Source organism: Musca vetustissima, unplaced genomic scaffold, assembly GCF_032173495.1.
Source record: "Musca vetustissima isolate MV318-11 ecotype Yass unplaced genomic scaffold, APGP_CSIRO_Mvet_v1 utg38044, whole genome shotgun sequence".
NCBI lineage: Eukaryota > Metazoa > Arthropoda > Insecta > Diptera > Muscidae > Musca > Musca vetustissima.
The window spans coordinates 56,694-72,162 of NW_026885732.1; the positions used below are offsets into that span (position 1 = coordinate 56,694).

The 15,469-nt window shown below is 36.5% G+C and overlaps 2 protein-coding genes across 2 annotated transcripts in view; one reads left to right on the plus strand and one right to left on the minus strand.

Moving 5' to 3' along the window:
• Window positions 1-9,360, plus strand: part of LOC133332996 (putative polypeptide N-acetylgalactosaminyltransferase 9) — a 55,663-nt gene extending 46,303 nt beyond the window's left edge. The window contains exon 6 of the mRNA XM_061541339.1: window positions 9,235-9,360. Coding sequence (XP_061397323.1) covers window positions 9,235-9,360 — 126 coding nt within the window. The remainder of the gene's footprint in view (window positions 1-9,234) is intronic.
• A 2,115-nt stretch (window positions 9,361-11,475) lies between these two features.
• LOC133332995 (imaginal disk growth factor 6-like) lies at window positions 11,476-12,783 on the minus strand (the record flags this gene model as incomplete). The annotated part of the gene is made up of 2 exons (XM_061541338.1): window positions 11,476-12,129; window positions 12,201-12,783. Coding segments are annotated over 2 exons (1,236 nt in total), but the record flags the coding sequence as incomplete, so codon positions are not given.
• Between the last annotated feature and the right edge of the window lie 2,686 nt (window positions 12,784-15,469).

Sequence of the window (15,469 nt, forward strand, 5' to 3'; positions counted from 1 at the left end):
AGTGCAATTCGATGCGATTTGAGTCAGCTGCCTTGACAAAAGTTTTCTTAATAGTTGGGTAGGTGTTTTAAGGGGCATTTGATCACAATCATATCAAATTGCATAGAGATTCGTTCCTACTCTATCACCACGAACATTGCCATCTAGCGGAAATTTGAATCACTATGTCATTTAATATGATTTTAATTGAATGCTCCTACACCTACTACTAATACATACTCACTCCTTAGACCAAATACTGGGTACAAAATTTTTTTGTCAAGGACGTTTTTACAGTTCTAAGTTTCAGACCGGTTTCCTCCTCAGATTTTATTCCAAACAACAATTTCACTTGGGACATTTTCTTTTCCCCAAACATCCAAATCCAATGTAAATTTATACGATTTTAATCGCATGGCTCCCAATCCTCAACTAATTCCTTACAAACTAGTGGGACTTCTACTACTGGCTACAGAAAACTTTTGTCATTGCAGTTTTACAATTCTAAGTAAGAAGTAAGGGGTTTTGAGATCATTTAATTAATTGTATGAAATTACATTGCGGTTCGTGCCAATGCTACACTCACACGAACAGTGTCGTATGGTGGCAATTTAAAACACCCTGTAATTTTAATCGATTTTGATTGAATGCCCCTAAACCACCTACTAATTCATTCTCACCACCTGTGACCTCTACTACAAGTAGAAATAGTTGTAGAAATCTGTTATCAAGGAATGTTTTACAGTTTTGAGTTTCGCGCCTATTTTCTCTTCAGACTTTGTTCCTATTTTAATATTTCTTTGATTATTTTAAGTCATTTGCTTTAAACAGTTATTTCGTCTATGAAATTTTCATTTCCCCAAAAACAAAAACTCAAAAAATTTCCCATAAATTATAACAACCAAATTGGACGTTTTCAATTTGGCCTGAATATCAGAATAGTAAAAATTTCCTAGACAAAATATTTAAATATTCCCGTAATAGAGCTCCCAGCAGGGGTGGACGAAATTAGTAAGGGGTTTTGTGAGCATTCGATTAAAATCTTGTCAAATTACACGGCGGTTCGTATTTATGCTAACAGCGAGAGCATCGCCATCTATCGGCATTTTTAAACATCAGGATACTCTTTTTATGGAATGTCTCTAAACCATCTACTAATTTATTGGTCGTCTAGAGGGTTAAAATAGTATCACATTATATGGTGATTCTTGCCTATGCTACCCACGAGAATAGCGGCATTTTGAACCACCATAAATTTGATTTCAAACGAATGTATGATTCGTGTCTGTGCTACCTACATGAATAGCGTCATCTAGTGGTATTTTAAAATACTATGTAATTTGATACGCATAATATCAAGTGCCACTAAATAGCCTACACATAAAGGATTATGTAACGAAGTGTGTTTTGTTGTTTATGGAATCAAATGGACCAGACAGTAACTATAGACAACTCGAAATCTTACTTATAGGTTCGGCTCCGAGCAAAGATGACGCCTATAGTTTTTGGTAATGATCGGTTGACATTTCGAGTTTGTCGTTTTTTTCTGCCTCCAAGGGCCACAATTTTTTGCCAAACTTCACAAAATTATACGTGGGGAAGTGGCTGCTTTAATGATGATCGAACGACTTTTAGCGGATCAAAGACCCTGGAATTTTATGACAGTTAATACAACAAATGGAGCTACAATATAAATTGTCTCCCAGTACGTTGCTTACCTTCAGAAGTACACATACGTTAAAAAAAAAATCCGGCTATGACAATCAACGTAGCTAAAATGGGAGGCTATGTCTACCCCATTCATTTCATATTTGAGGTATTGAATCGACATCGGTTTGCTGTCGTTGGATCCTGCACAATTTGTTAATAGCTTCAAAAGAGACTCGTTTCTATTGGTGCAAAGAAATTATGGAATAATACGATCGTGCTTCGAATACTTCTTTAACAGATGATCATCGGGGAAAATACTTCTTTAAGAGATGATCTTACTTACTTACTTAGCTGACTTGCGACAGAACGTTCGTTCCATGCGCATTGGTCTTTTGCGCAGTTTTTCCAGTCCGAAAGGTCATATTCGGCAATGTTGTCTTCCACTAGATCTTTCTATCTTATTCGTGGCCTTCCCTTCTGCGTGAACCATCAGCTGGTTCGTTTTTATATGCCTTTTGGGCAGATGATCACTGGGGAGAATTTTATAAGCCCGAAACAACACAGAAATCGACTGGATCATTGAAGACGGGACAAATTCCAAGGAAGTTGTTCGTGAAAGAAGCACTTCGGAGTATATGCTCTTCTTCTTATTTCCGAACATTTTATAGAAATGATACACCAGAGACCCTACATTTGTTCGATTTACACGAAGTTTCGCACACTGTACTGAATTGAGTTCACAATGACGCCTGTTAAGTTTGCTATAAATCACTTCGTCCGATTTCGTGTAAATTGTTCACCAAATACCCAACGTTTTTCCAATTGAGACGAAATTTAATATAGGTTGCCGAAATGAGTCTATAATGAATGTGTATTGAAATCGATTTGGTTTTAGAAATAGCAACTATAGGTAAATATTTTCGTCCGGTTTTATGTAAATGGTGAGCAGAACCCCAAAAATTGGTTTCATATTCCCAAATATTTGGCCTGCGGACATTTTGACATCTTTGATTATGATCTCATAAATAATTTATAGAAATAATTGAACACCTCTTGCATACACCCATATTGCTCGGACCTGTCTCAATCTCTTTCCTGGTCCTTTGACTTTTTTATTTTGAATTCCTCGGTTGGGAAAATTCTATGCCGTCAGATTTCTCCATTATTTCTAACTGCCCAGAAAATTCGTTTTCATTGATTTCCAGTTTTCCCCCCATGAAAACTTACCATCTATTGAAACCGAGCCCAAATACATATCCAATAACCACTTGTCTCCTAATCAAAAAATATATTTGTGCAAAAGTTTCTTAAATGGCATTCTTTTTTCTTAAAAGTGTTCTCCTTAAAATGTCTTTTATTGATTTTCCGACTTGGTAAATTTTAAATACACATTTACTTAAAACCAACACAGCAACAACAACAAAAACACAGCACATATCCTCTCATATTTGTCAAAAGGAAATTGCCAAAAAGAAAAAGTTTTGCTTTTCATTTACAATAAACCCCAAACACAAAAAATAAGAACAAAGATCCAATAAAAGCAACAAATTTTTATCCTCTTATGGACATTGGCAATTTTCCACATCATAGTTCTTTTTTCAGTTTTTTTTTTCAAAGAATTTGTTCTTATATGTTTTTGCTAGTCGTTTTGTTTTTCGTTTACAGTTCATAAACAATTTCTTTGTAGTAAATCAATAAAGTTTTTGAAACGAAAAAGAACCTCACACTTTCCCCCTCCTCAACATATTATCCTTAAATACTGAGTTTGTTTTTTTATTACAAGTTGGTATTTTTACCAAAGATATTGAAGAATCAAACTACAGAACAAAAAAAACCTTATCAAAGTTGTTAAATTGAATTATTGGTCAGAGAACTAAAAAAAAACACACATACACACACGCAAACAACTTTTACTTATTCCAAGTTGCCTTAAAACTGTATTCCAGTGGTGCAACAAATGCTTCTACAAAACTACCCTTTACAAAGAAGAGGTTTTCTTTCTTTTATTATTTTAGTGTTTTTTCCTCCCATTTTGCTTTACTTTTTATACCCTTCACCACACTGTGGTACAGGGTATTATGTCTTTGTGCATATGTTTGTAACAGGCAAAAATAATCGAGATAGACCCATGGTTCCTTTTGAGAATATGCATAGAATCACTTTCTGAATCGATTTATGCATGTCTGTCCGTCCGTCTGTCCATGTTAAATTGTAAACAAAGTACAGGTCACATTTATGATCCGATTTGAATGCAATTTGGCACAGCTCATTTGTTTGGCCCAAGGACGAACCCTATTGAAATTGGGAAAAATCGGTTCAGATTTAGATATAGCTCCCATATATATTTTTGCCCGATTTACGGACTTTAGACCCTGGAAATCTTTCGATTTGCACGAAATTTGGCATAGCGTACTGAATTGAGCCACGAAAGATATGTGCCAAGTTTCGTGAAAATCGGTTCAGATTTATATATAGCTCCCATATATAGTTTCGCCCGATTTACGGACTTTAGACCCTGAAAATCTTTCGATTTGCACGAAATTTGGCATAGCGTACTGAATTGAGCCACGAAAGATGTGTGCCAAGTTTCGTGAAAATCGGTTCAGATTTAGATATAGCTCCCATATATAGTTTCGGCCGATTTTTGGTAAATGGCGTACCAAAGTCCTTATATATCTTTCGATTTGCAGGAAATTTGGCATAACGTACTGAATTGAGCCTAGAATGATGTCTGCCCAGTTTCGCGAAAATCGGCCCAGATTCAGATATAGTTTCGTCCGATTTCATGTAAATGGTGCACCAAAGTCCATATATATCCTTCGATATATTTGGATAGAGCTTCCATATATATTTTCGCCCGATTTTAAGTAAATTGGACATCAAACTCTTCATGCTAGTCAGGTTGACATCAAATTTTGCACAACGTACAAAATTGAGCATAGAATTACGTAGTTGCGTTTTCTAGAAGTACAGACATAGCCCAACAGATAACCTATTTATATTTGATTGAAGTCGATTTATATAACTTATGGATATATAGGTAGATTCGCATTTAGATAAATATCACATATTTTATTTCATTCAATTTCATGTTAATAGTCCTGTTTAATATATCCATAGTGGTGAAGGGTATCATATAGTCGGCCCCGTCCGACTTTACTACTTTCCTTACTGGTTTTTTTTTATTAATTATTTATTAATCATTGAAAGTTCTTTGCTACCAGGCCAATTGGTTTACAATACGTTTCATTCTTCTATTTTTGTTGTAGTCGTAAAGAACAAACTTTCTATTTACCCCCTAAAACTCATTGAACGGTTAAGGGTTAAGGCTATTCCCATGAAAATGAACACACACAAAAACTATAGCATACTTTCAGGCGACCTGTTTGATTGTGATGCTAAGGGGTTAGCTGCAAACAGTGGAATGAAAGCAAAGGACTTATAATGTAAAAAATCGAATAAAAAACAAAATTTAAAATAAAAACCAGTAGGGAAAGTATTTAAAATTTAGACGTGGTCGACTATATAACACCCTAAACCACTATAGGTATATATAAAATATGCTTCTGATTTTTTTATACCCTCCAACATAGTATGGAGGGTATATTAGTTTTGTTTTTCCGTTTGTAACGCATCGAAATAATCATTTCCGACCCTATAAAGTATATATATTTTTGATCAACGTTAAATTATATGACGATATAGCCATGTCCGTCTGTCTGTCTGTCCGTCTGGCTTTTGTAATCACTCTAGCGTCTAAACGAATTGAGATAGATCGCCAAAATTTTGCACAGAGTCGTCTTTCGTCTGCAGGCAGGACAAGTTCGAAGATGAGCTTTATCGGTCCACGTTTAGGCATAGCTCCCATATAAGGGTACCCCCAAAATTTTTGGTATTTTGAGGTTCTTGAGTGCGTTTTTCAACTGAATTCGCTGAAATTTGGTACATTGAGTTCTTATTGGGTAGCAAATCTCCCACTAAAAATTATAAATATGGGTCCATATTTTCGGATAGCCCCCATATAAGGGTACCCCCAATTTTGCGGTATTTTGGGGGGTTTGATCACATTTTTTGACCGAATTCATTGAAATTCGGTACTTTGAGTTCCTATGGGGTAGCAAATCTCTATACTAAAAATTATAAATATAGGTCAATTTTTTCGGGTAGCCCTTATATAAGGGTACCCCAATTTTTCGGTATTTTGAGGTTCTTGAACGCGGTTTTCAACCGAATTAGCTGAAATTTGGTACATTGAGTTCTTATTGGGTAGCAAATCTCTCCATTAAAAATTATAAATATGGGTACATATTTTCGGATAGTCCCCATATAAGGGTACCCCCAATTTTGCGGTATTTTGGGGGGTTTGATCACATTTTTTGACCGAATTCATTGAAATTCGGTACTTTGAGTTCCTATGGGGTAGCAAATCTCTATACTAAAAATTTTAAATATAGGTCAATTTTTTCGGGTAGCCCTTATATAAGGGTACCCCAAATTTTCGGTATTTTGAGGTTCTTGAGCGCGTTTTTCAACTGAATTCGCTGAAATTTGGTACATTGAGTTCTTATTGGTTAGCAAATATCTCCACTAAAAATTATAAATACGGGTCCATATTTTCAAATCGCCCCCATATAAGGGTACCCCCAATATCGCGGTATTTTGGGGGGTTTGATCACATTTTTCGACCGAACTCGTTGAAATTCGGTACTTTGAGTTCCTATTGGGTAGCAAATCTCTCTATACTAAAAATTATAAATATAGGTCAATTTTTTCGGGTAGCGCCCATATAAGGGTACCCCTCTATTTTCGGTATTTTGAGGTTCTTGAGCGCGGGTTTCAACCGAATTCGCTGAAATTTGGTACATTGAACTCTTATTGGGTACCATATTTATCCACAAAAAATTATGAATATAGGTCAATTTTTTCGGGTATCTCCCATATAAGGATACCTTCCAATTTGCAGTTTTTGGGAGCTTTTGTCCTGATTTTTTTACCGAATTAACTGTAATTTAGTAATTTGAGTTCTTATTGGGTAGCAAATATCTCCACGAAAAATTAGTAATATATGTCAATTTTTTTCGGGTAGCTCCCATACAAGGGTACCCCCAATTTTTCGATATTTTGAGGTTCTTGAGCGAGTTTTTCAACCGAATTCGCTGAAATTTGGTATTTTGTAGTCGTATATGGTAACAAATCTCCCCACCAAAAAGTATTAATATGCATAGAATCACTTTTTAAGTCGATTTATGCATGTCCGTCCGTCTGTCTGTCCATGTTAAATTGTAAACAAAGTACAGGTCGCATTTATTATCCGATTTAGATGAAATTTGGCACAGCTCACTTATTTGGCCCAAGGACGAACCCTATTAAAATTGGGAAAAATCGGTTCAGATTTAGATATAGCTCCCGTATATATTTTCGTCCGATTTAAGGTAAATGGGGCACCAAAGTCCCTATATATGTTTCGATATGCACGAAATTTGGCATAGCATACTGAATTAGTTCCAGAATGATGTGTGCCAAGTTTCGAGAAAATCGGTTCAGATTCAGCTATAGCTCCCATATATAGTTTGGTCCGATTTAAGGTAAATGGCGCACCAAAGTGTCTACATATCTTTAGATTTGCACGAAATTTGGCACAGCGTACTGAATTCGTTCAAGAAAGATGTGTGCTAAGTTTCCTGAAAATCGGTCCAGATTTAGATATAGCTCCCATATATATTGTTTCGTCCGATTTATGGTAAAGGGTGCACCAAAGTCCCTATATATCATTAGATTTGCATGAAATTTGGCATAGAGTACTGAATTAGGTCCAAAATGATGTCTGCCAAGTTTCGTGAAAATCGGTTCAGATTTAGATTTAGCTCCCATATATATCTTCGTCCGATTTTAGGTAATTCGTGCACCAAAGTCTCTGAAAATCATTCGATTCGCACGAAATTTGGCACAGAGTACTGAATTAGGTCCAGAATGATGTGTGCTAAGTTCCGAGAAAATTGGGTCAGATTTAGATATAGCTCCCATATATAGTTTCGTCCGATTTAAGGTAAATGGTGCACCAAAGTCCCTATATATCTTTCGATTTGCACGAAATTTGGCACATAGCACTGAATTAGGCCCCGAATGATGTGTGCTAAGTTTCGAGAAAATTGGGTCAGATTTAGATATAGCTCCCATATATAGTTTCGTCCGATTTAAAGGTAAATGGTGCACCAAAGTCCCTATATATCTTTCGATTTGCACGAAATTTGGCACAGAGTACTGAATTAGATCCAGAATGATGTGTGCCAAGTTTCGAGAAAATCGGGTCAGATTACGATAGAGCTCCCATGTATACTTTCGCCGGATTTAATGTAAATGGGGTACCAAAGTCCCTATATATCTTTCGATTTGTACGAAATTTGGTATAGCCTACTAAATTAGGTCTAGAATGATGTGTGCTAACCTCTAGCAAGTTTGCTTCAAATCGGTTCAGATATAAATATATCGTAGCATCCATATATAATTTCGACTTATTTATGTTAATTGTACACCAAATAATCAATAGGAGGTGGCTGATTGAGATTAAATTTTAAACAGTGCAGCATACCGAATAGCGTATGTCAAGTTTTCTTTAAATCGATTTACACAAATCTGTCCCACTATGCGCAAACCACTCTAAACTTGCCCATTGATAGTGATACCTCCTGAAGGAAAGAATTGAGATAAACAATTAAAATATTGGGTTCAAAATTGGCATATACCGGTCATTAATTAGGCATAGCCCTCATATATTGATATCCACAAATATTCACTATTTCCTACACTATGTAATCAATATTGGCCCCCTGTAGGTATAGCCTCATATAACTTTGTAATCTAAATTACAGTAGTTTGTGGATTTTATACTCTACCATGCGTTATCAGTATCAGTCCACTTTATGGATTTGGACAGATTTTAGGAAAAATCCCTATTAAACATAGCTGAAGTTTGAATTTGATGTACATAATGGTTTACATAAATCGGTTTGTAGAATTATCGGTATATACCCACTTTTTGGTATGTTCTCTATATTTGCATTGCATGTCAGTATAACTATGGTATGGAGGGTATCCAAAGTTCGGCCCGGCCGAACTTAACGCTTTTTCATTTGTTTTTTTGTTTTAACCTACAGAAATTGGAGTACCATTGACAAAAATCAAATATTGAATATGTTATCAATATTTAACTGACTTCAAACAATCCATACACTTGGCATTCCAGAATCTATCTGTGGAGAAGGATATCTTCGACATCCTTTAAAATATTCATTAACATTATGTAATAGTCGCTGTTGAGGGCCTTCCTTGTCGAGATAGCCATTTTTCCATCTGGAACTGACTACCGTTCCCTAACCCCCCTCTACCCCAATCACTTCTAATAACTTCACCCATTAAATATTTTACTTTTCTTTTGTATCCCATATTTTTTTCCTTCTGGAGCTGACTACCGTTCCCTAACCCCCCTCCTACCCAAATCACTTCTAATGATTTCACCCATTAAATATTTGACATTTATTTTATTTCCATTCCAAATCCCTAAACAGCACAACTGACAACACATATAAATTAATTTAAAATCCACAGAATCGCCTTATTATTCACGAACAACCCCATCCCACGAAAGTGGAGAATAATCCTTATGGACCCTTTCACTGCCACAATGGCCAACATAATGGCAGGGAACGGCACACAGCAGCTTTCAGGCATTAATGGCTGGGATTTGAAGGGGGAGGGGGTTTGGTGGGAAAGCACACAAATGTTTAACGGACATTAACCCAACAAGGCCTTAAGGTATTCTAAACACACACACACGTACGGATACACCTCCGTTCACTAGTTGCAACATAAGGATATAATGAAATTCCATAACATACCGCCATACATTGAAAATGTTGTTATATTTTATAATTTTAATTGCTATGCCCTGCAGCACAAAAATTATAACTGTCAATAGCAGATGAAACTGCTTTGTAGTCGAAGTTCTCTGCTTGTTATCCCGCCAACATGTTTCCATCTAACTTCAGAACTAATAACAAGCTGTAGCAGCATGAAAGCATATCCTTTCGAAAATGTTAGAATGTTTCCGTTCGCAAAGTTTTGTAAATGATGATATCTTCTTTGGCTGGCATTTCATGTCAAGAGAAAATTAGTGGAATGGAGAAGTTTTGTAGAGGGGTTTAAATAGTGGCGGGATGGGATTTTTCAATTTAAAGAACCGAACAATAATATAAAAATGAAGAAATGAGAAAAAACCAAATATTTTCTCAAGAAGGTATCTGAAGGTCTTTATGGGGCACCAAAGTCCCTATAAATCTTTCGATTAGCACGAAATTTGGCACAGCGTACTGAATTAGGTCTAGAATGATGTGTGCTAAGTTTCGGGAAAATCAGTTCAGATATTGATATAGCTCCGATTTCATCTAAATGGTGCACCAAAGTCATTATATATCTTTTGATTTGCACGAAATTTGGCGGAGGGTACTAAATTAGCTGCAGAATGATGTGTGCTAAGTTTCGTGAAAATGGGGTTAGATTTAGATATGTCTCACGATTTCCACGAAATTTGGCATAGCATATTGAATTAGGCCTAGAATGATGTGTGCTAACTTTCGTGAAAATCGGTTCAGATTAAGATATAGCTCCCATATATATTTTCGTCCGATTTAATGTAAATGGTGTACCAAAGTCCCTATACATCTTTTGATTTGCACGAAATTGGGCATAGTGCACTGAATTAAGCCTAGAATCATGTGTATTAGTTTTCGCGAAAATCGGGTCATATTTAGATATAGCTCACATATATATTTTGGTCCGATTTAAGGTAAATGGTGCACCAAAGTCCCTATATATCTTTCGATTTCCCTGAAATTTGGCATAGCGTACTGAATTAGGCCTAGAATTATGTGTGCTAAGTTTCGTAAAAATCGGTTCAGATTAAGATATAGCTCCCATATATATTTTCGTCCGATTTAATGTAAATGGTGCACCAAAGTCCCTATATATCTTTTGATTTGCACGAAATTGGGCATAGTGCACTGAATTGAGTCTAGAATGATGTGTGTTAAGTTTCGTGAAAATCGGTTCAGATATAGATATAGCTCCCATATATATTTTCGTCCGATTTAAGGTAAATGGTGCACCAAAGACCCGATTGGAACAAAACATGCACAACATACTGAAGTGACTATAACCTACCTTGTGTAAAGTTTTGTTGGAATCGGTTCGGATTTAGATATAGCTCCCATACATAGTTTCGTCCGATTTTAAGTAAAAAGACCCAAGGCCCATAAATATTTCCGACCGATTTGTGTTAATTGGATTCCAAATATTCAACGGGTGTACCATAGATATTTGCTTTAAATCGATTTACATAATGTTGTCCTATTGTAACAAACGAATAATGTTTATGGATGGATCCAAGTTGGTTCACATTCAGATAAAGGTCACTTTTTTTGATAATCCAATTTAATCCTTCAACAATGTGACGTCTGTTCGGATGCATCTGTTTAATATACCCATAATGGTCAAGGGTATCATATAGTCGGCCCCATCCGACTTTACTACTTTCCTTACTGGTTTAAAAATAGTTTTTCATTGACCCTACATTTCCGCAAATTGTCCTTCCGCCAGTTTAAAAATCGACCCCTTCATTTTTTTATATATATTTTTTTTTATTTTCGATTCTTAAAACAAACAAAAAAAATCTGCAAAATATATGTCAACTGTTCTGTTTTTGTAAATCCTTAAAATTAGTAAAAAAATGTGTGTTTTGAAATTCCTAGAAACGAAATATCTTCTTCTCATCCTCCTCCTCCTACTCCACCACTTAGTTGAGTAAACGATATTTAATGGCTCTCAAAATGGGATATTTCTCTCCGACGCACAAGCCACGGAAATCATCATACTCCAAATCGAACAGCGCAACACCACCCAAATTCAAATTCTTCGAATAGGCAGTCTTTTCAGCAGCGGTATCAGGATCTTCATAGGATACCCAAACACCATGATCACCCTTTTTGTCGGCAGCACGGAAAGCGTACACACCACTTCTGCGGGCAGGATCAAGGACCTTTTTCAGTGGAGCATTAGCACCCTTGGCATACATATTATTGGCATTGGGCAACATTTGGCACACCTCTTGCCAGCTGTAGAGACCTTGAATTTGAGTATTTTCACCCTTGGGTGCGGCATTTTCAACCTTGCTAATTGGTGGGATGCCAGAATCACCCGAATCATCAGTCATTTTCCAGGGGCGGCCATAGGTGCTAATGCCAACATTAATTTTGGTGCTAGGGAAGCCATGGCGTAACCAATGTTGGACCACAGAATCGACACTGAATTCAGGATTACGATCAGCCATGGGGTAGAGGGGAGCGGTAATATCAGCCACAGTGGGATTGCGTTCAGGGGTGTAGAAATCAAAGGCAGCCAAGTTGACGAAGTCGACATAGCTGTTCAAGGCAGCGACATCAAAGAATTCTATAATAAAAATCAGAAAACAAAATTAGAAATATTTCTTTTTTCGGAATCTGATTCAAAATCCCACTTACTCGACGAATTAACATTGGGCAAAACGGTGGCGGACACCAAGTAGTTATCAGGACGCAATTCATTTTTCAATTCACGCATCAAAGCGGTAAATTGTTCCTTGTGCATTTCCGATTCAGGATCAACATCAAAGTCACCAGTGAAAGTCTTCTTCAAACCCTTCCAGAACGAGCCCAAACCACTGTGCACCTTCTTGGGTTTATTTTTGGGGAATTGATAGGCCATATCGACACCATCGAAACCATAGGTCTTCACCAAAGCATAAATGGTATTAATGAAACGTTGACGACCAATGGGATTTTCCAAAAGTTCCAAATATTTATTGGGCAGATCCTTGGCATCTTCACCAGTCTCAATATCGCGATCACCACCAACACTCAACATAACTTTAACATTGGGATATTTACGCTTTAGGCGAGTCACTGTACGATACAGACCCTTGCCCAAATCTAAATCGAGATTTTGATTCAAACTCATGGCCTTGAAGGAGTCACGTTCAATACCGGCATAACCGTAGATGATGTACGTGCAAAATTGGAAAGAGGGTTCCAAATCGTCGACAACCATTTTGGCAAGACCTGAAATAGAAAAAAGCGAATGAAAATTAAATTAGAAATGCAGCATTTTAGGCTCAATTCAGTACGCTATACCAAATTGCGTGCAAATCGAAATATATATAGGAACTAGGACGAAAATATATATGGCAGCTATATATAAATCTGAACCGATTTTCACGGAAATCAACAAACATCATTCTAGATTGAATTGAGTACGCTATGTCAAATTTCGTGCAAATTTACAGAAAATCGGACGAAGATATATATGGACTTTGGTACACCTACACCTATCTATATCTAAATCTGAACCGATTTTCACGAAACTTAGCACACATTATTCTACACTTAATCGAGTACGCTATGCCAAATTTCGTGCAAATCGAAAGATACATGGACTTTGGTACACCACTTACAGAAAATCGGACGAAACTATATACGGGAGCTATATTTAAATCTAATCCGATTTTCACGAAACTTAGCACACATCATTCTGGACCTAATTCAGTACCCTTTGCCAAATTTCTTGGAAATCGAATGATATATAGGGACTTTGGTGCACCATTTACAGAAAATCGGACAAAACTAAATATGGGAGCTATATCTAAATCTGAACATATTTTCCCCAATTTCAATAGGGCTCGTCCTTGGGCCAAATAAGTGACCTATGCCAACTTTCATCCAAATCGGATCATAAATGCGACCTGTACAATCGACTTAGAAAGTGATTCTAGGCATATTCTCAAAAGGAACCATGTGTCTACCTCGTTACCTTTTGCCTGTTACAAACATATGCACAAAGACATAATACCCTGTACCACAGTGTGGTGAAGGGTATAAAAATCTCCGCATATGAAAAATAGTTTTAAACCAGTGAGCGGAGCAGTATAGTCGGACGGGGCCGACCATATGATACCCTACACAACTACCACGAAAATCAAACTTTCTGCGGTTCTATATTCTGAGCCTGGGCAATATTTCGAGATATTTACACCCTCTTCACCGATTATAGACCAACAATTCCGCTTTCTAAACCTGGCATATTTTCCAATTTTGTCACTTTATGTTTTGGTTGATTTCACCCTCGGAATATTGACCGATCATAATCTAAACAGCTGCTCTAAGTATTTGGTCAGATCCCCTTCACCTTGTAAAAGATGTGATGTTCTGCATATAATAATTGCCTCTAGAGCGACTAGAAAATCTGACAAAATTAAAGTTTTCGGTTCATTGCACCCCCCGGAATGAAATCTCAACTTCACCGAAAACTATAGGCGTCGTCCTTGACCATAATCGGAAGTTCATGTACAATTTCAAAGCTATCAGCGCGACATTTCCGTCCTCTAATGGAGTAATAGTAAAACTATGCACACATAGTCACATTTACCTTATTATGTATAACTCCCATATCTGAGCACATCCGATAATATAATTGGTACCTTTAGGATATACTATCAACTTCTCGGGTCTATGTCCTTCAGGAGTAAATATATACGCTATAGAATACAAATTTTGTCATTTCTCCAACAAAGGTCAGGGTCAATTTGACCTGTTAAATATTGACCGATCTTTTTCAAAACAGGCATGCTTATTCTTTGGCCCGATGCCCTTCTCCATGCAAAAATTCGCAATGTTTGGGCCATAATTGCGGCGTCTGGAGCGACCAGAAAACCCGACGAAAATTAAGTATTTGATACATTTCATCCCCTAAATATTAACCGATCTTTACGAAAGTAGGGGTCTTCATTGGCCAGAACCCATCCTACATGCAAAAATTCGTGAAGATTGGTCCATAACTGTGGCCTGTATCGCGTTTACAATTTATAATGGACTGACGGACGGACATACATGTCGAGATCGATTCAGCTAGTCGAGATATGACGATCGGTATACTTAAAGGTGGGTCTAGGACCAATATTTCGCAGCGTTATAAACTCTTGGGGCTGCACAAAGCTATAATACCCTGACAACATAGTTGTGTAGGGTATACAAATCCCCACCTATGAAGGGTCTATGAAAAATTATGTTTAAAAAAATCGACGCTTAAGAAGGGCCAATGAAAACATTTTTTTTAAATCCAAGTCTATGAGGGGTCATTGAAAAAAAAATTCCAAAAAATATTTTTAAAAAAACCCATCCCTATGTTGGGTTACGGCAAAAATATTTTTAAAAAAATTATGGTCTACACATCTTGTATGAAACTATCCCAATTTCAATATCGACACATGTCGCCAGGTCTTGCAGTTTCTGTCACACTTTATCACCTAATTGAAATCGCTTCTTAGAAAATTATAATGTAAATATGTCGATGTGTATGTGTCTGTCTTCTCTACATATCACATCTCTTTAATTCTTGATAATTATTTTGATTTTTTTCTTGGGAAAGCCATTCCACAAATTGTTGTTGTTTCTAATCTTTTTAGAACAATTTCAAAAAAAAAAAAAATCTAGAACACTCTATTGGACCCCTAACTTAATGGCAGTTGATGACCCCCACTATCTTCATCGAATACAGTGGCGGGTAGTATGATAATCCGCTTTTAAAAATAAATTTAAAATTAAATTACTTCGAACATGAATATTTATAAAATTGTTATTTATAATGACTGACCGACTGATTCATGGAAATTCGGAGTGTTTTTCTTCTTCTTCCTCCTCTTCATTTGGAGAGGAAATTAAACAAATTTTGTGTAAAGGGTAATTTACACACACCGGAC